Source organism: Phocoena sinus, chromosome 7 (assembly GCF_008692025.1).
Source record: "Phocoena sinus isolate mPhoSin1 chromosome 7, mPhoSin1.pri, whole genome shotgun sequence".
Classification (NCBI taxonomy): Eukaryota; Metazoa; Chordata; class Mammalia; order Artiodactyla; family Phocoenidae; genus Phocoena; species Phocoena sinus.
In genome coordinates this window covers 93,565,322-93,590,037 of record NC_045769.1, presented here as the reverse complement: position 1 = coordinate 93,590,037, position 24,716 = coordinate 93,565,322, and the positions used below count along the sequence as shown (strand labels likewise).

General features: G+C 38.6%; 1 protein-coding gene across 1 annotated transcript in view; it reads left to right on the top strand.

Annotated features, from left to right (window-relative positions):
• THSD7B (thrombospondin type 1 domain containing 7B) overlaps positions 1-24,716 on the top strand; it is a 900,946-nt gene that overhangs the window by 342,986 nt on the left and 533,244 nt on the right. Inside the window, exons 4-5 of the mRNA XM_032638606.1 lie at positions 1,989-2,237; positions 15,410-15,579. Of these exons, the coding sequence (XP_032494497.1) occupies positions 1,989-2,237; positions 15,410-15,579 (419 nt within the window). The remainder of the gene's footprint in view (positions 1-1,988; positions 2,238-15,409; positions 15,580-24,716) is intronic.

Below are 24,716 nucleotides of genomic sequence, written 5' to 3'. Positions count from 1 at the left end.
TCCTCCACATTGTACAGTGATGATACATTATGATTTATGTGGGGCATTTTCAAGGGAGGTTCTTCCTATTCTTGATCCCAGGCCCCCCAAATGTCTAATTGGAGTGAGTGATGGTAATGAGGTGTGCATTGCTTTTTTCATTTTGAAGAGGATAATATGATCTGAATAGACTTTTAAAAAATATTGGACCAAAGGTTTATCTTATATCATTGTGAAATTTGAAAGCCGTACTAATCCTCTATGGCTTCATGATGAATATCAGTATGGAAATCTCACTATATTTTACTCATCACTGTGGCCAAATATGAACATGTTTCATTCTCCCCTGCACACTGCCTACTATAATCCATTTCTGTTGGTGGCTCCCTTACTCTACATACTTTCCCAAGTCAGAAATTTGGAAACATTTTAGTACTTCTCTCTTTTTAAACACATACAAAGGAACTATTGCCAAACCCTGTGTATTATTCCACCAAGTTTCATAGGCTCAATTTTGGAAGTCAGTGTTTGAACATTGACCCTTTCTTTGATTTACATTCCTGTCAAAATTATCCTTTTCTTCCACAAAGTAATGGATGCCTTTGACTGAATAAGGGAAATACTAACAACAAAGTGAAAAAAAGAAAAAAATGCCAATAATACTCAAAATATTGTCTCCCTACGTGAGTCTGATTTTCTCCCTTTAACATTATTTAATGCTCAATTAAATTCAAATTCCTTAGCCTTTCCAGAAATCCCTTTTGAAGAACTACATACCTAATATTTATCCACATTCCTCTTTGAGCTTTATGTGTCATAAATGGACACATTTATGACAATTGACAAGTTGGCTTTTACTTTCCCCCATTGGTGTGCTTGTGAATATTTGACCACCAGTTCTGGAGGTTGAAGGGGTCAGGGTAGGGTAAAGGGACTTGATTTATGGCATTTGCTGGTTTCTATAGTGTAAATACTTCCACCATGGCTAATTTTAAGCTACTTACATGAAATCAACGGGCTTGCAAAATTCCTGAAAATTTTACAGATTGGTCCTTGTTAAACAGTAAATCCAGCTCTAGCATACCACTGGTTCCTATACCCACAAATTTTATCTCAGGGCTTCAAATATGCTACTTCCTTGAGTTAAAATAGTCTTCTTTCCGTGCCTGAGAAGTTTCCATTAATCTTTTAAAATGCAGCTTAGATGTCCTTCTGTCTTAGAACCTGCCTCACCCCTACCCCCAGCTTTCCCAGGTGGTCTATCACTGTCTCATCAGTTTTTCTCCTCATCATTGTAAGTGCTGTTATGTTGAGTTCATCACATTATCATGTTATCTTTTTATTTATCTGTTTTCCAATTACATTGTTAGTATTTGAAAGCACTTCAGTTTTGCAGATGAGGAAATTGATGCGCAGAGCCTAACAGTACGGGGAAACATAATACCACATTTATTTATTTTGTAATCGCTCAGTATTTAAAAGAATGGACAGAATAGTACTCGAAAGCTTACGTTTACCTTTCTTTGACCTTAGACAAATGATTTAGCCTTCCTGACCTTAAGTATTGTCATCTACAAATGGACATCATAATATGTATACTCAAGAGACTGTTGTAAGAAAGTGCCTGTGAAGTACAGGACAGTGTGTGACACCTAGGAACCACTGAACGAAGGGTAACTCTAGGCTGTATCAGAGGTGAAAGCACATGAGAAGAACCTCCATTATTTCTGATGATGCTTTGGACAAGGTACAATGTGGACTCACCTTACACATGTGTCTTGCGAGAGTGAAATAACTTCACAGTTTCAGATGAAATAGAGCGTTCATTCTTAAAATGTATGTCCTTCAGTATTTTATCATGATGCCTCTAACATTTAAAAAACAAATTCTCCTACTTGAGCGCTATCCCAGATTTCAGGCTTTTTCTTTTCATCCAGAATAGACACTTCATAATGTCGGTTGTACCCATTTAGTCTACGGCCTACTGTTTTCTGTTTCTGTTCCTTCAGCCTTTGCACGCAAGATTCCTTGCCTGTGACCATCCAGTCCTGCATCATGCCGAAAGACTGCGAAACCACCGAGTGGTCCTCCTGGAGCCCCTGCTCCAAGACGTGCCGTTCAGGGAGCCTCTCGCCAGGATTTAGAAGCAGGAGCCGGAACGTGAAGCACGTTGCTGTTGGAGGCGGAGAGGACTGCCCTGAACTTCTCGAGAAAGAGGCCTGCATCGTTCAAGGAGAACTTTTGCACTCATGTCCCAGGTATTGTGTATTCTTTGGCATGAGTGTTCAGTTGTTCTATATAACCTCGTTTTATGTGGTATAGAGAGGTTAACAATAACTGTAGCTGTGACTTATGACTCAGTGCAGAGTTTCGTATTAGGCAGTAAAGCCTGGGGCGGGGGGCGGTAAGAGCATGGGTTGTGTTGATTGCCTGGGCTCCAATCCTATTTCTAATTATGTGATTGTTATGACTTTGTAATTTATGTGAATTTTGGCAAGTGGCTTAAATCTAGTGCCTCAGTTTACTTTTCTACTAGCAGTACTTACTTCATCCAGCACCTGGCACATCATAAGTGCTTCATAACCATTAGTTACCATTACCTGACATGTCACACCTAATTTTTATGCCAACCTAAGAAGCCATTCATAAGCATCTTCATTTTGCAAATAAGGCCATTGATGCTCAGAGAGATTAAGTAACTTCTGAGGTTACATCGTTAATGAGTGACAGCCGCCTGATTCTAAGGCTCTTTCCTTGAAAGTCACTGCTGCTCTGGGCATTGTTTCTATTTCAGAGTCCCTAGGGAACCAGAGAATGCTGAGAAAAGGGCTGACATAAATTAGTAGCTAAACTTAATATCTTGATATTAGTTATATTTTGCCTGATTGTGTAGCCCTTGGTGAAGACCTCCAGTGCATTTTCCTCTGGTTGTTGGCTTACAGTGGGATCGGTCTGATAACGACAGAAATCACTGGGGCTGGCTGTTTAGAAGTCTGTTGCGGATGAATTTGTAATAATTCCTGCTGGACAGCTGCCCTGAACTATATCTTAAATCTGTATTTTAGATTTAAGTAGCTTTTTTTTTTTTTTTTTTGCGGTACGCGGACCTCTCACTTCTGTGGCCTCTCCCGTTGTGGAGCACAGGCTCCGGACGCACAGGCTCAGCGGCCGTGGCTCACGGGCCCAGCCGCTCCGCGGCATGTGGGATCTTCCCGGACCGGGGCACGAACCCACGTCCCCTGCATCGACAGGCGGACTCTCAACCACTGCGCCACCAGGGAAGCCCTAGATAGCTATTTTAGATAGAACTTTTCTATAGTCTCTGAGATTTGAGATCACTCCCTCGGTGAAAAATAAAATGAGGCAAAAAATAACTTCTTGTAGAAATTAATCATCTGGGGATATGTGAAGGGTAAGTGGGTTACAAACTCAGCTGGTGTTGATGGGCCTGGTTATTCCTTAAACCTGAAATAAAGCATGTATGGGCGGGGCAGGGGTTGAGGTTGGGGGCGGGTATAGAGGAGCAAGTTCCTGTTTACACATTCATAGTCATTCACTTCCTCCACCTCACCATTGAAATCAGGGTGGATTCAACATACTCCTTACATATTGATTGTTCATTTTTCACTAAAATGACTCCTTAGATTTACATCATTTCTTGCCTGAAAAGCGGAGAGAGCAGATGTAGTTCACGATCCTTGACAGATTAACCTGTTGTCACAGAATCCTCCCTAATTGTATTGAGTTTGTGTCCAATCTTTCAAGACACTAATTTGGGGCAAAACATGGGATTGGAAAGAAAACCTGAGGTCTCTGTCCCTTTTGAACTTGGATAGGCTTTGGGTTAGAATTGCATCGCCATCACACTTAAAGTGTGTGTCCTTGGACAAGCTGTACAACTTCTCTAAGACATTTCCCCTCTTCAATAAAAGTGTCTAATTATACTGCCTGTGTTGAAGGTTGAACAGCTACAGACTAGCACTGTCCGTCCCAGTGCTCAACACACGAGGCACTACACGAATACTGACTCTTATTGTTGCTCTTTGCAGGTGGGTTTTGGTTTCATTTCCTCCAGTAAGAGAATCCCTCCTTTCCTTGGAAGGCATACTGTAGTAATTTAATGGAGTAGAAAGTTATTTCTTCTGGGTAATTTGGAGATTTTTTTTCCCCCGTGGAGGCCTTATTTAGGAGGGTTCTCAATGCTAGGCTGCTAGGAATAGAATCTGGGTTTAATGATGACCTTGACCTTGGCACCTTTTTTCTTCATTCCTTTCACGGAATGGCATGACCTCTTCCTGATATTTTTGACAGTTTTTTGATTTATAGACATCCGCCTATTTTTAAAAAAAATTTTTTTTAAGGAATTCCTTTTTTTATTATTATTTATTTATTTATTTTTGGCTGTGTTGGGTCTTTGTTTCTGTGCAAGGGTTTTCTCTAGTTGCGGCAAGCAGGGGCCACTCTTCATCGCAGTGCACGGGTGTCTCACTATCGTGGCCTCTCTTGTTGTGGAGCACAGGCTACAGACGCGCAGGCTCAGTAGTTGTGGCTCACGGGCCTAGTTGCTCCGCGGCATGTGGGATCTTCCCAGACCAGGGCTCGAACCTGTGTCCCCTGCATTGGCAGGCAGATTCTCAACCACTGCACCACCAGGGAAGCCCTGCCTATTTTTTTTCTTCTCTTTTCTTTGTTAATAACTATTACGATTCTCTTCGAATCATCAGAGTGGTGCCTCCTTGACGATGTTGAGAAAGTTGAGTTGGATAACCTTTTGTTAAAGAACGACTACCTTTTATTGAGCATCTACTGTTGGCCAATAACTATATCAGAGAGTTTATAAAGATTATTTAGAATAACATAGAATGTATTATCCAAATAGAACATTTTTGAGAGTAAAAGGGATGTAACTCGGTACTGTTCGGATTCAAATTAAAGTCCGTTTGACTTCAAGGTCAGTGCTCTTTCCAATACATCACACTCACACTGACCCTAATGATAATCATAGTGAAGACACACACCCAGATAAGGGTATAGACACACATATACATGTATTCACATGTATCATTTTTTTCCAACAATATACCGTGGAATGGTAATACTTCAAGACGTACCCAAGATTAATTTCTGTATTTTTCATTTGATTGGACCTTAACATCTGAAAACAGGGCCTGACAAAGTTCACTGGAGATGAACCTGGGCCTCTAGTTCTGCTGTTTGGAAATGTTACTGAGTATGACATTTTCTGAAAACCTTCTCAGATAGTGAATTTGTAGGAAATAGGAGTCTTCTAAAATTCACTGAATACCAACCAGTATTTCCTAGGGAGACTGACATGTTAACTAATGATTCCACTTTGTGGTGGAAAAGAGCATGTATAAATAATAGCAACAAAATTAACATTGGCTGACATTCTTATTTGTCTGAAATCCGAGCTGTGGCCTCTACCGCAGGAAAGCATAAAGGCCGTGTGCTAACTTTTGTTTCTGCTTGGACACCAGTGATTAAAATTCATTGTGAACAAGGGAAATGGAAACAAAAATCTCTTAGGGAACAAAAATGTCCATTTTTCCTTTCCCAGAATTCATGAGCACTTAATATACATCAAGCAATTTAATTCACCATCCTTCTCAGCAGGGAAATGTCCTCTCTTAGAATGTGGTTTGGCTTTTACCCTTCTACCATATTTGCTATAGGAGATGTGTTCCTTTTCTCAATAAATATACTCTGAGCTCTTCCTATGTGCCAAGCAGTATGTTAAGTGTTTCTGATACCTCAGAGAACACATTAGACAAAGTTCCCTCCCCCTTGTGGGACCTAAATTTTAGTGAAGATATACCAAATAAATAAAATAAATAAAATAAGCTATATACTTTGTGTACAAGATATGGAAAAAATGAAGCATTGGAGCAGGGTAAAGATAGAGGCTTCTGGGGTACTGTGATGGGGGATCAGCTCAGGTTACAGAATTAAAGAGACTGTCCTTAGAGAAGCCTCATTTGAACTAGCAGGATCTGTGGGGACGACTTGAAGGAAGTGAGGAAGTTAGCCTTTCATCTAATTAGAGGAAGAATATTCCGAGAAGAGATAAGCTAGAGATGTGCTCTGGTTCCTGCCTGTTCATAATGCTCACAACGGTTTTTAGTTGCCTAGCTTGGGGACTACTCATCTCACCAGCTGGACTCCACTGGTCGGCATTTTCACTGTGAACAAAATGTGTGCCAATCCCTAAGGCATGATTACATGAAAAGAAATGTGACCATGAGGAACCCCTTCTCGAAGAGCTCCCTGAGAGTGAACACTTTGGAGGCGCCTCAGGGCAGCTAGCGTAAGTTAACCTGAAAGGAGACAGAGGCCAGCCTATGTTAAGCTAACTTGGGGAATTTTAGAACTACAGTTGATCCTTGAACAGCAGGGGTTTGAACTGCACAGGTACTCGTAGAGGCGGATAGTTTTGAATAGTAAATGCTACAGCACCACATGATCTGAGGTTGGTTGAATCCATAGACGCAGAACCATGGATGCAAAGGGTGACTATCAGTTATAGCAGATTTTCTGACTGCATGGAGGATTATCACCCCTAACCCCACATTGTTGAAGGGTCAGCTGTATGAGGGAGTTAGCATTGTGTAGCCTTAAGCTCGTCTCAGAAGTATGCTATTTTTGACCAAGATATGTATAGACTCCATGAAACCCCTTTCTTCAGTATTATACAGTCTCCTTGAAATTTTGTGCTCCCCCCTCCAACGTAACACTAAGAACTCACACTGTACATTATGGGGTTGGGATAGAAATGAGAGAGATGGAACAAATCTGCTTGTCACTGGCTGCCTTTTCTCTTGGTGTGTTTACCTCTTATCATTGTCATCGTGGCTTTAGGCATTATGTTACTCTCTGCCTCAAAACACTGAAAGATATGTGCTTTATAAGATGCCTTGGCACTTGGGTTCTTTCTTTTGTCCTAATTAACATCTAAAGCATTAGATCCTACATCTCAACTAAGAGGGAGGTGAAAAGCATTCTAAGACCATAAATGATAAGGTGGCCCTGCTTACTGGATAGCATAAGGAAAGGCAGAGGACACAGGTAGCTGAGACATGACTTGATGCTGGAACAGCTATGACTCCAGATCCTTCGTGCCTAAGCAGAGAGCCTGTTTTGGCTGAAGACACTGTAACGCACAAGAATACTGAAAAACGTCAACATCTTTCTTGGAAGCGACACCTCAGATGACCTACCAGCAACTTCCACCACCTCACAAGGAGGCTTTCACACCAAAATGGCTGTTCTATTTCTTAAATGATCATCTAGAGTTTAAAATTGAATACAAGACAGTGCTGTTATAAAGACCAACGTAGAGTAAAACTTTAAAGACGATCTCAAGGCAGAAGCTGCATGGCTGATAGTATTACATAGACTGTGTGATATTACTGCACAGAAAAGCCAATTTCCTAAACATTGCTTCAACACTCCAGTCTGGCACTGAATAGATGGGGTCTCATAATTTGTCCCTCCTTATCTCTGGTATGTATGAGTTCATTATGGGTGAACTAGAGATTCTTCGCAAAAGGTCTGTCTGTGCAGACTCATACTGAGAGATCTATCTGGGTCTCCTGCATCCCACTTCGATGTGCTTCTAAAACAACCCCCTGTGACCAGCCTGTTTTTTCCTACCATCTCTTTAAGGCACTGAACCCGATTTTAGATTTTCTAAAATCTAAAATTTTCTCAAGTTTTCCTTGAGAAAACTCTGGGGATTAGTTGATGGATTTTTTAGATGAGTGTTGAAGCCAGGAATGGTGCCAGCAGAAGGGATGGTGAGTAAAACTTGGCTTGGTAGTTGGCTTCCTCTGCCCGTTGGAACGAAGTGAGTGCTGGAACAGGGTTGACATGTCTTGAAAGAGATGTTTGTTCAACACCTGCTTCAGACTGTCACTGTGCTAATTGCTGGAGAATTCAGGAAATTTTAGTCTGTGTTCACTTAGTTTATTCATTTTCAGAATCCTGTGTAATATACTTATTAAAAACTAGAGCATCTTGAACTGATAACCATGTTCTTTAAGAGTGTTTCATAGTTAGTAATGTTCCCGCACATCATTCCAAACATATGTATCTGGAATTTTTGTTAATGCATTTTTCTCCTCTACTTTAGAGCGGGTAGCACCTATAAAAGTGCCTGGCTCGGAGTAAATGCTCAGCAGACAAAGGATGAATCATTAAATGTGGGGCAGATCCAGAACAATATTATGCACAGGGTACTTTATTCCAGGCTGATACTTATTATATTATGTGTGTGAAGGATTCAAAGTCACTTTTTATAAAGAGCATCTAAAATTGGCATCATCAAGGAGATTACGTAAGGATGCCGACCCAGGGAAGGAATAAACACACAGAGCTTGATGTGACTTTGTCTCCAATGGCGGCCTTGCTTTTGCTACGTGTGTCTGGTTTTCCAGATAAGAAGTTTCTGTTTTCATTGGTTATAAGAGTAGCTTTGAGAAGGATGAGTAATGAGATCACAATCTGAATATGTAAGTTTGCCTTCTGGAAAAGAATGGTACACACGTCACCTACCATCTCTAATGTATCTTTTCAATTGATTGTCTGCCACAGCACCTAACACCCTGCACATAATAGAAGCTCAATAAATGGTTGCTAAATGAATTAATGGGTTCTTTAAGGAAGCATTTTAAAAAATTGTTTTAATTAAGCAGCTCTTTGTAGGACTTGAGGAGTAAAGGAGTCATGACCTGGAACCCTCAGGAGAATCTGTTTCAGGAAAGAAACGACAGTTTCAAAGAATCTGTAAATTGTTTCAGCAGAAGGAGACTGATGCCTTTTTGCTGAGTCCAGCTTTTACTGGTGCATATTGTTTCATGAGTTCCCATTGTGCCACTTTCAGCTCTCCTGGATGGAAAATCTGTTCCCCCGTTAGTGTAAGAAAGTTAATGTATTACTAAGTGCTGTGCATAGGGCTAGAAATCTATTAATAATACATATGTGGAGTTTGGCTAGCAAAGCCATCTGCCAAAGAGCTTTGCACTTCAGAGTAGCTTTCCATAATCAATAGTCCCACTCTATTCAATAAAAGATTACTAGAGCGTAAGATGCATAAAGCTTGATTGGCTCCCTTTATTTTGGTCGTCTGTTCGGCAAAAAATGACAAGTTAATTCTTTTCTAAATGAATTTACAACTTTAAAAGAACAACAGATATTATCATAAATTAGTCTTGCTGCAGTACACTGATTTTTAATATACGCGCATTTAATTTGAATACCTTGCACTAGGGTTTCAATTCCAAGAGTGTTTGCAAATCTATATGTGCTTAGTCAAAACAGGACCATTCACTAATGCAATTATTCTTTCAGTCTGTCATCATTAAATCACTTAAGATTCTATTCCATGTTGCTTTGCTTTAAATCTAAGCCTTTAGAAGAAGGAGAAAAGAAATTCACATTTTGTAAGCAATTCTAAGCGTTCTGAAAGTGACAAAGCATGCATTCTAAAGGGCAGGGGTTGCTATAAAACTCTGATGGTCCTGCCATCCTACTGCTATTAGAATCACTTTATGTCACCTTAGTAGGATGGAAGTCTTTTAAAAATAGTCACTAAATGTGCCTACTTTTCTAATTTTGGCTTTGCTAATTTAGGATATCTCTATTCCTTGCTTCAGAACAATGCATTCAGTCCTCATTCCTTCTGCCCTCCCCCCATCAATTTAGAGAATGGTTTGAATACAGGATTCCTTGGGTTAGACAACATCACTCTCAGGAAGACAAGCTGGCTACCTGGGCGATAGAATTTCTGGCCCTCGAGTAGCTTTTCCTAATCCAGAGTTTGTCTCCTCTGTCTCTTCATGGGAATATGTATTCCCACCATTAGAAATATCTTTCTTTGGCTTAATCTTGGTTTCTTCTTTGAAACTGCATATACCTTTTTAGAATGATAAAATATTTAATATTAACTTTTAATATGTATCTTGTGAATACATTTATTGATCATTGCCTAAGAATAGACTTAAATTATGGGGTACATATGAAGAAATCGGGCAGTGAGTTCCAGGGGTGGGAGGAAGCTTCAGAAAGCAGATTCTAGAGGGTAAATGCAGAAAAACTGAATTTCACAGTTATAATACATGGGTGCCCTGATGTCTGAGTTCTTGTCCCCTTTCCTGGGCTGTCTCAGGTAAGAATTCAGTGCCAAGCAATTGTGCTGCCAGTATTTGGGACAAAAGCAATTTGGAATCATTCTTCACTTCTCTCTTTATCTCCTATCCACGTATAATCCATCAGAAGGCTGTCTCCACCTTCACAGTATATCCAGAATCTTATCGCTTCTCATCACATTCACCGTGACTGCCCCAATTAAAGGCCTAACATCATGTCTCCTGCACTGGCAAAGGCCTCCAAATTCATCTCCCTTCTTCCACTCCCCTATAGTCTATTCTTTAATCAGTGGCCAGGATGATTCTTAAAAATTTAAATCTCATCATGATACGATTGCCTTCCTCAAAAATTGGCAGTGATTTCCTAGCACATTTGGAGTAACACTCAAACAGCCCTTCCTCAGCCCACCAGGCTCTCTGTAGCCTGGGCCCTGACTGTCTCTCACTCCCTCTCCCTCCTGCCTTGAGCTGCCTATCCCAACCACACCGGCCTCTGTGCTTTCCTAGAAAGTGCCAAGCACTGTCCTTCCCTGGGACCTTTGAACATGCTCTTCTTTCTGCCCAGAATGCTCCCTGTCCACCTTTTCTTATGCCCACTGTTTCATTTTATTCCGGATTCTGCAGACTTTCCTGGTCATGGCACTGAAATAGCTCTCCTCCTCCATTTCTCTCTGATGGACATGTTACTGATGCCGTGTTATGTACTGGTTCATTTCTGTCTGTCTGCCCCACTAGAAGGTCCTCTTCCCAAGGTCAGGGACTTTGTCCTGCTCACTGCTATGCATTTCTATTGTCAGAAATCATACTTGGCACACAGTTGGAGCTCAAGATTTAGTTCTTGAAAGAAAGGAGGAATGAACACATGGTTGAGTAAATGATTTGCTTACTCTTGGGCAGGCTTATTTTTGTTCCTAGGAGCTAGGGAGTCCTGCTTTTCGGTTCCTTCTGCCATCCATCTCTCATACATACCTTTACATTAGCTGAGATATTCTTTCACAAGTTGTTTCCCCTGTGTATTCAGTATATGAGTGGCTGACAGTGTTCTCTGTCACTAATGGTGGGGACATTGGAGTCATTTTTACATGAACAGATGATGGCAGGTTTACCTAACATTCACAGTGACCAGGGAGCAAAATGGAGGATTTGACTTCAGGGCCTTGAAAAAGCATTACTCATCAAAAGAAGTGTCATTCCACCATTTGGTGGAAATTTGAATTTTTACAATTAGAGATTCCTTTATTTGGCTTATATTTTGTTTCTCTTTTTAACTTGTACTTATCTCCTGAAAGTGCTAAAATCTGACCCTATGTGACCACATTTAACGTGCGAATTATAAAGTGATTGGCTGTGTGATAGTCTCAAACTGTCTTTGTGTTTGAGACTGGAAGGAATATTATACTGGCACTGTAAAATATTACTGGTCAGTTGTCAGTGACAGTATCATTGTCATCAACTGATGATATTTTTTTGCTTCATCCCAGAAAGCAATTCCTCAGACCAAGACCAACATTTATTTGTCTTCATCATGGCTGGGCAGGTAGCTACCTGTCATCTACGGACTTGCTTTTTATATCCGCAGACCAAGTTTCATGAGTTTACCATTCACCGTTGTAATCTACCAGAGAATCATTTCATTAAGAAGATGTGCTTTAGAATCAGATATACTTGTCTTTGCATCCCGCTCTTTCACTTACTTAATTATGTGACCTTGGCAAATGTCTTTCTTATTCTTTAAGCCAATTCTCCCATCTGTAAAAGAGGAAATGATATTTTTTTCATAGGCTTGTTGGGAGGATGACATGAAGTCGTGCACCTAGATTTGTTAGTGCAGTGCGTGGTACTGAGTAAGCATGCAGAACAATTTGGATGTTATTATTCCTTGGGGGATTTGTCATGATACCCTAGAAGCCTGAATAAATGAATGCTTTGTCTGTCCTGTTCAGCTGGGGTGTGTGACAAGACAAAGGGATCCTAGGTCACGTTCGTAAGGGGCTATGGGGATCAACTAATTGTTTTCATGTCATGGCCATTTACTTGAGGCATTTCTACACTTGGTTTCAGAATGCTGCTCACCCACAAAAGGCAGGACGCTGGCCTTTGAAATGCCCCCCGTTTCCCTCCTAAGCAGAAGGACAAAGTGAGGCTGGGTTGAAAGGCATCAGAGTTGAGCGAGAGTGGGTGGAAAGGCCTGATCTTTGACGTGGACTTAGCCATTAAAGAGGATGCCCCTGGCAGTCAGAAAGCCAAGTTGTCCGGAGCCTGGAGGACTATCCCTGTAACAACTACTAAAGGAGATAGCAAGCAACGTTTAGCTGAGCGGTCTCCTTTGATTTCTTATTCTGTCAGATCCTAGAGACACTTTCCCAGGTTGGTGGAATTCAGACTGTTCAGTTTTCATGGCTTCTGGGTGATTTGTGATTAAACATAGATAGTGCATTTGAAAAAAAAGAAAGAAAAAAAAGACAGACTATGAAAGGACCTGCATTTTAAAAAGGAATTTAGAAGCCCTTCACTGGTGTGTTTTTTCCTTTGCCTCTTTCTGGGTTGGTATTTTCTCTGAGGTAGTAAACAATAGCAGTAGTGATGAATGTCTTCTTTATCTTTAGAGAATTCGTTGTTTGCCAATGAATAGAATTTGGGTGTTTTTGGTTAATGAGCTAGCAACAGGGTTTTTGTTACATTATATATAAGACTCTCTCTCTCTCTCTCTCTATATATATATATATATATATAGTTATTAAATTTTCCTTTTCCTTTTTCTCCATAATGACTTCCCAAATTCCTCCATTGCTAATTCTTATAGAGTCATGATAAATTAATTGAAAAAGCAATTTATACAGCATGGCCCATTCCTTTCAAACAAGTGAACAGATTACTATGACTTGCTATAATTCTAAACTCTCTAAGTTTCTTTTATGCTCTTTGCTGAACTTAGGTTCTTGGAAGTTAGACCATGGCATTCCTGGATCCTTAATATTAGGACTTTGGATGAAATCAATTAAGTTCTTATAAGTACAGTGTTGGGGGTGTGTGTGTGTGTGTGTGTGTGTGTGTGTGTGTGTGTGTGTGTGTGTTTTCTGTATCAGCAGGGGACAAAAGGCAGGTGTAGAAGAACACAAGAAAAAAAGGAATGAACATTTATTGAACATTTATTATACTCCTTGATTCACATTTGGTATTATTATCCCTATTTTACAAAATAGAACTCAGTGAAAGTCACATGACTAGTAAGTGGCAAGGCTCAGATTCAGACCACGTCGGTCTGACTCGAAAGCGTGCTTGCTGTCTATACCGCACTGCCCCTTTTTGCCTACCTTATGTGCTCACTATATCATAGGAGCCTTGGAGTCAGGGCTATGTCTGACCTCCTTAATAGACAGAGAGCTCTTCTTTTAGGGAATCATTGGAGGAAGAGGGTTTGAAATGAGAATGTGATAACCATCCAATAACCCACCCCTACCTCACTGTGCCTTGCCCTGGAGTCCAGAGACAAGTGACCTACCTGTACCCTGAGACTCAGAGACACAAGAGACAAGCCTTCTGCCTGGGTCACCATGAAGCCAAGGGTGACAACTCTGTCTAGTGAGGAGAAAGGGCTTTGGAGCATCACCTCTGGAGAAGGACCGTCTCTGGGAAGACCTGGACTTTTCTCGATCTCATGCCCAGGAATTAGAAACATGTTATTGTCTATATTCCCCTAGTAATAAACAGGACCTGAACTCTACATTTCAGACTCTTGCCCAGCCCGGTGACTGATTTTCACTTGGAAAACCCTGTGAAGATCAAATAGTGAGGCAGAGGGAGAAGAATTATTACAACAAACCCCACAGGATTGTCCGGATTCTTTTTCTACAATGGGCTTTTCACAAGACTGTTGATCCTCAGCTTTCAAGCTTTTTAGAATGATGACACTCATTGTGAGAGGCTTTGCTCACTCTTAAGTTTCTTAGAGATTTGCTTCCTGATTTTGATGTCTGTTACTTGATTTCATTTGTACTCTGGTTTCTGTAAGGCCAGGGCCTTGGTGACACATGTTTAATTTTATTGCTACTTTTTCTTTTAAACAATCACATAACTGAGAAAACTTTCCTTAAATCTGAAATGGGACAGCGGATGTGAGAATGTTCTTAGGTTTGGTTTACTGTTTAGAAGCTAATGAGTCTTCTGGTATTTATGGGAATGCTGTAGGGTTATGTTAATGCTGTGGGCTTGAGGAATGCTGTAATAAGCCACAAAAGGAAATTCTGTCTGAAATCATTCTCCAGGTATGAGCTGTAGTGTTGTTATGGTGGTTGTGTTTTCTGTAAGTTATGTACAAACTTCACTGTGTATTTTCCTTTTATTTGTGTGTGTGTGTGTGTGTGTGTGTCTATCAGTGCGTATCTCAACCAGTTGTCAACCTGGAAGACATATTCTAAATCAGTATAACCATGGCATGTCTGTTTACGTAAGAAAAAAAAAAGTACTTGTCAATTAAATATAGTGGCACATTGTGAACTCATTTTTAACATGTATATACCCTTATCTTAGTGGAGTCAAACTGATAGAAATACCTCTATCAAGAAGGTTGAAAAATTGGAGGTAATCTCTGTCCATTTAAACTAATATGTTCAGACATTCATACACTGGCCTACTAATTTAAAAAGAAAGGCCGGGCTTCCCTGGTGGCGCAGTGGTTGAGAGTCCGCCTGCCGGTGCAGGGGACACGGGTTCGTGCCCCGGTCTGGGAAGATCCCACATGCCGCGGAGCGGCTGGGCCCGTGAGCCATGGCCGCTGAGCCTGCGCGTCCGCAGCCTGTGCTCCGCAACGGGAGAGGCCACAACAGTGAGAGGCCCGCGTACCGCAAAAAAAAAAAAAAAAAAAAAGAAAGGCCAACTTTCACACAAAGTCATCTAGAGGTTTGTAAAATGAAACCCCATGACAAGTTTACCTGCTATGTATTAGGCTCAGTTGGTTTCCAGCTCCTTCCCTTGATTCTGTACTCTCTTGGAGCTTTAAGGCTGAGACATATCTACTGTTTATCCATATTTCCTTCCTTCGCTCCTCTGGGCCTGTACTATAAGCATGATAGGCTGCTGTGATTTTGCTGTAGGAAATAAAAGGGATTTAGTATTCAAAGCTGGTAAACGTCTTTATCCATAGGCAAAGATTTGGTACTAGAAAGAGAGATGATTACGTACATTTGATTTCGATGACTTAAGTTTCCTGTAGAATTTTGTATTTTCCTTACTTCTTCTTCTTCTTTTAAACAAATCAAACCAAACAGGTATTCCTGGAGGACCTCTGAATGGAAAGAATGCCAAGTCTCTCTCCTCCTCGAGCAGCAAGACCCCCACGGGCATGTGACGGAACCCGTTTGTGGAGGTGGGATCCAGACCCGGGAGGTGTACTGTGCCCAGAGCACACCAGCCCCCACGGCACAGAGGGCCAAGGAAGGTAGGCCGCCAGTTCTGGGGACAGATTCTGCTACCTATTGGAAAGGAAATCAACACCAACACCATCTTCTCATATCCTCCTTGATATAATGGACCGTCAGCATTCACAAATTTAACGTTTTGTTGACTCTTTACAAGCCATCCGTAAGTTCTGTTACTTGAAGTAGTTTGGAATAGTCAAAATAGTACTGCTAATAATATCAGTCTCAAAGGATCGTTGTGAAACTTAAATGAGAAAATATACCTAAGCTCTCTAGTAGAAATGACTGCTACAGGCTAAGGGGCTGGTACGCTGGAGTGAGTCAGTTGGTGAAGAGTTAGTAGTATTCTTTTTTTTTTTTCTATAAGAGAAGTTTTTTGTGAATTTGTGAGTGTGGGAAATTCTACAGACATATCACTTTCAGATATCAAGAATCCATTCATTTATTGCCAGGTTTTAGATAATATGAAACTAAGAAGGAGGAAAAGGAGGAGGAAAAACAACTTTCTCCATGGTATGCTCTCTATTAGGCATGTATAATACAATCCATTTGTTTCAGAGTTTAGGATAGTGATAACATATAAGGACTGAAAAACTGGCCCAGATTTATATAAGTCAATGGACTGAAAAGCTAAGAGTGCAGCAATGCTTCCCCTCTAGAAAAATATATGGCCTGTTCCAGGCGCATTGGGGAACCCAACAGTGCCCTCTGTAGAAGTGATCAAGGTGAGAATGTTTCCTTGAGTGTGCATGTACATTCTCTGATGTAGGACTCGGTTAGAGAGAGAAGATGTGAGATTTCTTATTGTAGAAATACATCCGTTTCATCCTGTAAAGCTTTTCATACCAGGTGCCTTTTTTTGTGTGTGTGACATGGTCTCTCATCATTTCAGAGGCCATGACCATAGCCTTGGGTGATTCAGCTCATGACTCATAGAAGGATCATCTTTACAGATACCTTAGCATTTGCTTCAACAATTGAAGTTACAGTGTCAAATTTATAGGGGTAGAGTTATTTAAAAATTAGTAGTTAAATTTTCTTCCTTCTCTAATGTCACCTTTGGAAAGTGACAATTACACGCTTTCTCTTCCAGCATAGAACGTGACTGTGCTTACTCCTCTGAATTTGGAAGAACAAATTTAGATGAAAAGCTTCAGATTATTCTTTCAGACCTTGGTGATCTTTCTATTCTACTTTCTCCTTCTTCCCTTTTACTGTTGTCTACAGTACTAGGATCTTCAGGGGTCAACACATATATAAGAATTTTGTAGAAATGATATATTATGATCAATTTTCAGCTTCAACATTTAATCTTCTATTGACATCTTCATCTTCCTAAAGTTTCTTTAGTAAAAATAGCTTTCTTATCGATCACCTATTTCTAAAGTTTTTTTCAACCTTAATCATTCCAGCTTTCTTAATGGAAACATGCTGGGCAGGAAATTTGTAATTAGGAGGAAAGTGGAAGGATGGTGTTCTAGCATTGGAAGTCATATGCTACATGTTGGGGGATGTTAAATAGAGGAGGGATGTTAAGTGCAGATTTAGCAGCCTATTAAGCCCTGGTACAGTGTGCTTCAAGCATCTAAAAAAGAGGAAAAAAATCTTAGGCCAAGGCATACTTCCAAATTAATACTTTGGTACACATGGAAACAGAAAGCCCTTAGAAAGCCTAAGCCTGGTAACCCAGTTCTCAGGGGGGGCACTTAGATGTGGGGACAAGATACATACACATGGATGTATATAACGCAACAATGTACTCTTGTAGAAATTTGAATACAGTAGTCAAACTATTGCTGCATTGGAAAATACAGAACAGCCACATTGCATTAAAGGCATGGTAAAGATTACTACTTATCTTTGTAATCATTACAAAGGTTTGATTTTGCTCTTGTTTGGAAGTGAACCAGAAAGGTTATTTAGCCATTACTTTCCTTTCTTATAAATGCTTTAATTTCCTGCTGTTATTATTTATGGATATACCTTGACAAATCTGGCAACATGAAAATGTCTCCTTGGCTCAAGTCAAATTGTTCAAGAGAACAATTGAATTGCAGTTTTAAGGGACCAAAGAGTGTTTGCCCAATTAAAGAGGCAGAGTTTAAATATTTCTAACCTTTCTGCTAATGCAGTAACAAAGGCCAAAATTGATGACATTTTTTGCATTTCAGTTTTTGTAAAGAACCGCTTTTTTGTTTTGGGTTTTTAAAATCATTGTTAGATTTGGAAGGGAGAAGGGATTTTAATAGCATTGATTTTGGAAACTCTTTTCTCAGTCATAATTGACTTTTCCACAAGGTTAAGTTTTCCTTTGGTTCCAGGATACTCTGTTCACTCTCTGAAGTGGAATTGCTTGACTTTTCTTCCTTGAAAATCCCACCATCCACTGTAAATTAATTACTCTGCATTCCAAGAACCTGATCTTAGAGGAACCCACAATCTTAGGGAAAAAATTAGGTTAATTTCCATGGATCTCTCATGAAATAAAATGTAATAGAATATCTAGATACCAGAATAAAAACAACAACAACAAAACCCAGAGAAGAGCGCTAATTCTCTCCCAAGGGCCTCAGAGTCTCCTGCTGGATGCTGAGGATGAATGGGACTTCCGTGCAGTTCTGTTGCCAACTTATTCTTGTTGCTAGCCAATTCTCCATTTGACCTCAATTCAGGGTGTTTGTTGGAATAGTATAATAACATCTATGGCATATTTACCTGGTTCTGCTGTTCACTGTCCATGTGGTGTTTTAACTGCAGCCAAAATAATGCTATAATAATCAATATGAGAAGTGTTACTAGTAATAGTAGACAGGCCAATAGATTGTGAATGAAAATGTAGCAGAGTATTTATGATTTTGTTTACCAGTTATTGTTGTAGAGAGAATTGTATTTCTCTTTTATAGTTCAGAAGCACCAGCAAGAATGATGCTAACCTATAAATCTAAAAGCTTGGATTTGGTGAGGCCATTTTCTTCTTGCCCTTTTGTTAGGTGAAATTAAAACCACTCAGCCTGCATTCAAGGGATATTTCTCAGATGGTAAAACATTGAAAGAAGGGATGCACTTTCAAAAATCTAATAAAGACAGGGAAAAATTTATTCCATTCATGACAGTGTGGCCTAGAGATTGGCATATCAACAAATGTGGGATGAAATGGCTTAGAGATGCAGTGTATTTATATGGTGAAGAAAACAAAACAAAACAAAAACCTAAAAACTAAATAAAAAATTGGGAAAAGATATTGGTATGGTGGCAGTTAACCACCATGTTTTAAATTCAGTATTTGGCATTAAATGGACACAGCTACTTTAGAATGCACACCATTTAGCTTTGAATTGTTAATTGTGTTAGTTAACTACTCCACACCAGTAAGATAGTTCTTGAAAGTCCTATGTCTCTATAATGCTGGGCCCAGAGTTGGCATTAAGACAGTACATGATAAGATAAGGGAACATGTCCTAGTTTTAAATATGTTGGTTTGGTGAGTAAAAAGTGGATGACCATCACACATAACTTTTTTTTTTCAAAAATAATTTGTTATGTGCTAGCTATATCTTAGGGTCTGTCCTAGACACTGGAATTGTAAAGATGCCTCATTAATACAGTCTTTTAATTGTGACAACAATTGTACTAACAATTATGCTATAATTTCTTAGGTAATGTGTCTTCAGTAGTGCGTTACATTTTATATATATACATATGTTTGTAATATATAGGCCGTATATATATGTATGACATAGTTAAAACCATTTAATGATGCCTGAGAGTAATCTTCATAATGGAGATAACGCTTCAAGAGAGTTTGGAGGATCAACACGAAAGCATGTTCTAAGTGGAGACAGGGAGAACATATGGAAATAAACGGAGATGTTTATATTCAGTGGTGGCATGTGAAGTGGTATGAGAGGAGCACAGGAAATAAGGAAGTTAAATAACACTTAAAAACTAGTCTCTAAGAAGGAAATAAGGAAGTTAAATAACATTTAAAAGCTAATCTCTAAGAAGGATGTTACATAATGATTAAAGGATCAATCCAAGAAGAATATGTAACAATTATAAATGTATATGCAGGCAACATGGGACCACCTGAATACATAAAGCAAACATTAACAGACATAAAGGGAGAAATTGACAGTAACACAATAATAGTAAGGGACTGTAACATCCCAATTACCTCAATGGACAGATCATCCAGACAGAAAATCAGTAAGGAAACACAGGCCTTAAATGATACATTAGACCAATGGACTTAATAGTTATTAATAGATATATACAGCATGCAATCCAAAAGCAGCAGAATAAACATTCTTTTCAAGTGCACATGGAGCACTTTGCAGGATAGATCACATGCTAGGCTATAAAACAAGTCTCATTAAATTAAAGAACATTGAAAGCATATCAAGCTTCTTTTCTGACTGCAAAGCTATGACTCTATAAATCACCTACAAGAAAAAAAATTCAAAAAACATAAACACATGGAAGCTAAACAATATGCTACTAAACAGCCACTGAAGAAATCAAAGAAGAAATCAAAAATACCTGGAAACAAATGAAAACGAACAAACAAACAAAAACCCAATGACCCGGAATCTGTGGGACACAGCAAAAACAGTTCTTAGAGGGAAGTTTGTGGCAATACAAGCCTACCTCGGGAAATAAAAATCTCAAATGAACAACCTAACCTTATACCTAAAAGAACTAGGAAAAGAAGGAAAAACAAAACCCAAAGTTAGTAGCGGGAAAGAAATTATAAATATCAGAACAGAAATAAATGAAATAAAGACTGAAAACAAAAAAGCAATATAAACATAAATGAAACTAAGAGCTGGTTCTTTGAAAAGATAAACAAAATTGATAAACCCTTATACAGCTTCATCAGGACAGAAAAGGAGATGACCTTTTCAATAAATCAAAAGGAAAAAGGAAAAATCAATAAATCAAAAAGGAAAAAGGAAAAAATGAAACTGACACCACAGGAATACAAAAGATCATAAGTGATTACTCCGAACAACTATGTCAGTAAAATATACAACCTAGAAGAAGTGGACAAATCCCTAGAAATGTACAGCCCCCAAGACTGAACCAGGAAGAAATAGAAAATATGAACAGATCAATTACCAGTAATGAAATTGAATCAGTAATTTTTAAAAATCCCTACAAACAAAAGTCCAGGACCAGATGGCTTCACAGGTATATTCTGCCAAACACTTAGAGAAGAGTTAACACTCATCCTTCTCAAAATACTCTAAAAAATTCAGAAGGAAGTAATGCTTCTGAACTCATTGTGTGAGACCAACATCACCCTGATGCCAAAACCGAAGACACTACAAAAAAAAAAAAAAAAATTATGGGCCAGTATACTGATGAACATAGATGCACATATCCTCACCAAAATTTTAGCAGTTCAAATTCAACAGTACATTAACCACATTTGTGGTTCAATATCCACAAATCAATTAATATGATAAACTACATTAATAGTTCAAAGAATAAAAGTCATGATTATCTCAATAGATGAAGAAAAAGCTTTTGAAAAAATTCATCATCCATTTATGATAAAAATTCTCCACAAAGTAGATACAGAAGGAACATAATAAAGGCTATATATGATAAGTCCACAGCTAACATCATGCTCAGTGGTATGAAAGCATTTCATCTAAGATCAGGAACAAGACCAAGATGCCCACTCTCAACAGTTTTATTCAACATAATATTTGAGGTCCTAGCCACAGCAATCAAACAAGAAAACGAAATAAAAGGAATCCAAATTGGAAAGGAAGAAGTAAACCTATAACTGTTTGCAGTTGATGTGATATTATACATAGAAAATCCTAAGGATAACTTTAAAAAAATCTCTGGAGTTCATCAATGAGTTCAGTACATTTTTAGTATTCAAAATTAATACACAGAAATCTGTTGCATTTCTATACACTAAGAACAAACTATTGGAAAGAGAAAATTAACCAAATAACCCCATTTACGATCACATCAAAAATAATAAAATACCTAGGAATAAACCTAACTAAAGAGGTAACATAACTGTACTTGCAAAATTATAAGACACTAATGAAAGAAACTGAAGACAACACAAACATATGGAAAGATGCTCTGTGCTCATGGACTGGAAGAATTGATATTGTTAAAATGACCATACTACCCAGTGCAATCCCTATTAAAATACTAGTGGCATATTTCACAGAGGTAGATCAAATAATTTAAAAATTTATACGGAAACACAAAAGAATAGCCAAATAATCTTAAGAAAGAAGAACAGAACTGGAGATATCACACTCCCTGAATTCAGACTACAAAGATACAGTCATCAAAACGTAGTATTGGCACAGAAACAGGCACATAGATCAATGGAACAGAATGGAGAGCCCAGAAGTAAACCCACACACTTATGGTAAATTAATCTACGACAAAGGAGGCAAGAATATACATTGGAGAAAGGTCAATATCTTCAATAAGTGGTGCTGGGAAAACTGGACAGCTACATATAAAAGAGGGAAATTAGAACATTCTCTAACACCATATTCAAAAATAAACTCAAAAGGAATTAAAGACCTAAATGTAGGACTGGAAATCATAAAACTCTTAGAAGAAAATATAGGCAGAACACTCTTTGACATAAATCATAGCAATATTTTTTTGGGGTCTGTCTTCTAAGGCAAAAAATTAAAAAAGCAAAAACAAACAAATGGGATCTAATTAAACTTAAAAGCTTTTGCACAGCAAATGAAACCATAGATGAAACAAAAAGACAGTGTACTGAATGGGAGAAAATATCTGCAAATGATGTGACCAGTAAGGGGTTAATACCCAAAATATACAAACAGCTCATACAACACAGTATCAAAAAAACAAACAACCCAGTTGAAAAGGCAGAAGATCTGAATAGACGTTTTTTAAAGAAGACATACAGATGGCCAACAGGCACATGGAAAGATGCTCAACATCATTACTCATCAGAGAAACGCAAATCAAAACCACAATGAGATATCACCTCATACCTGTCAGAATGAACATAGTCAAAAAGACCACAAATAACAAATATTGACTAGGATGTAGAAAAGGGGACCCTCTTACACTCTTGGTGGGAATGTAAATTGGTGCAACCTCCGTGGAAAACAGTATTAAGGTTTCTCAAAGAAATAAAAATAGAACTACCATATGATCCAGCAATTTCACTCCTGGGTATATATCTGAAGAAAACAAAAACACTAATTTGAAAACATACATGTGCTCCAATGTTCATAGTGCATTATTTATAATAGTCAATGTATGGAAGCAACCAAAACATCCACCAATTACATGAGTGGATAAAGAAGATGTGGTATATACATATATACAATGGAATACTACTCAGCCATAAAAAAGAACAAAATTTTTCTATTTGCAACAACACAGATGGATTTTGAGGGTATTATGCTTCGTGAAATAAGTCAGACAGATAAAGACAAATACTACATGATGTTATATGTGAAATCTAAACTATAAAACAAATGGATGAATATAACAAAACATAAACAGACTCACAGATATAGAGAACAAACTAGTGTTTAACAGTGGGGAGAGAGTAAGGGGGAGGGGCAATATAGGGGTAAAGGGTTAAAAAGTACAAATGTCAGTGTGCTAAGAGAATTCTCGTGAATGGTCATGTCCTATTTGCAAACTTATTTTGCAAAAACTTATACAAGAACTTTTTGAGATATGAAATAAACTAATTTACCTTATGAACAGATTTCTTAAGGGGCGATTGAAGGAGGTATTCCACCATCATTTGAGGGTCTAGAAATGTCCTTTACCTGTCTTTAGAAATTGGTTTAAAAGTCAGTAAGCTCATTTGGGTGTGAGAATAAAGTGTCAGGAAAATACTATGCTTAGAAATTCCCTTAGCATCAACCCTTAGAGGAGAAATGAGACTGCTTCAATGGGGTTACAGCATTTTCTCTTGTTTTAAAGTAACAGAGAATCACAGGTAACTGGATGAAGTAGTCTTTGCTAATTAACAGCAGGATATTGGATGGCAGTTCACATGAGCCCAAGAGGTAGAAGACTTTTGGCCTGTAATATTTCTACCTTGGAAACATACTCAATTATTAGGAATATATAGAGTATATACGAATATAATTCAAATATTCTCTCCAAAAGTGTGAAAGCTGATAAAAGTTTAAAAGGAAAGGAACATTAAATACTTAGAGGGAATTAGGTCACCTGGTGTCTAAATTGAGATTAGTTTCTAGTGATTCTGTTTTATTGCATTTGTGTCTCAGTTTAGTGATTTTTTAAATCAAGTGTAACAGACTTATCTTAGTATGATATAGCAAATGTTTACTGAATTACCGTACTTAGTGAAAATATTGAAGAGTGCCTACTTTAAGCATTCATTAGATTATCAGCCTGTTCTTGACATTAAAATTTTTTTTAATTTATCTCAGGGTTTAATTCACATGATTGAAATAAGAGCAGGAGAGAGCTTCCCTTGACAAATGATAGAGGCAGGGTATTTGAGGAGAAAGTCTACCATTGAATAGAAGTTACTCCTTGCGGGGGAGAATAAGCTTGTGGAAAAATGGGCCTTCTTTACAACATGTGAGCCCTGCTTAATTTGATCTCCTAAAAAGGAAGAACACACGTTCTTTTTTGTTTAATATGTTATATATTTATTCAGAATTTATACTACTGAAACCAGAGTATGTGGCATCACACAGGAGGGAGATCGTCAAGAACCTAGAACTAGATGTGAGTTTGGATTTTTCCAGTGGTTTTGCCAGTAACCGTTTAGCTTTTCTAATCCTAAAATTGCGCTAAGACCATACTCCTGTAACAGCACATCACTTTTTGCCTGATATCTGGCCATTCTGATTGTCTTTGTTACTCATTAAGCTGTAAAGCCCTTGAAAGACATGCTGGGGTCCTTCTTTATATTTCCAAGTGCCAGCATCTATCATGTAAAGGACAAATTTTTAATGCTGTGGAATTCAAAATGGAAAGCTCTTCAAGTGAGAGTGAAATACTGAGTTTTGTTAATTTTTTTTTTTTTTCTTTTTGGGTAACACAGAGGAAGAAATTGTTTTACTGTTGACAAAACCGAAATGATCTCCTGTGTGGAGATCAGCATTCCATGCCAAGGCCAGGTGGTCCAGAGGCCCTG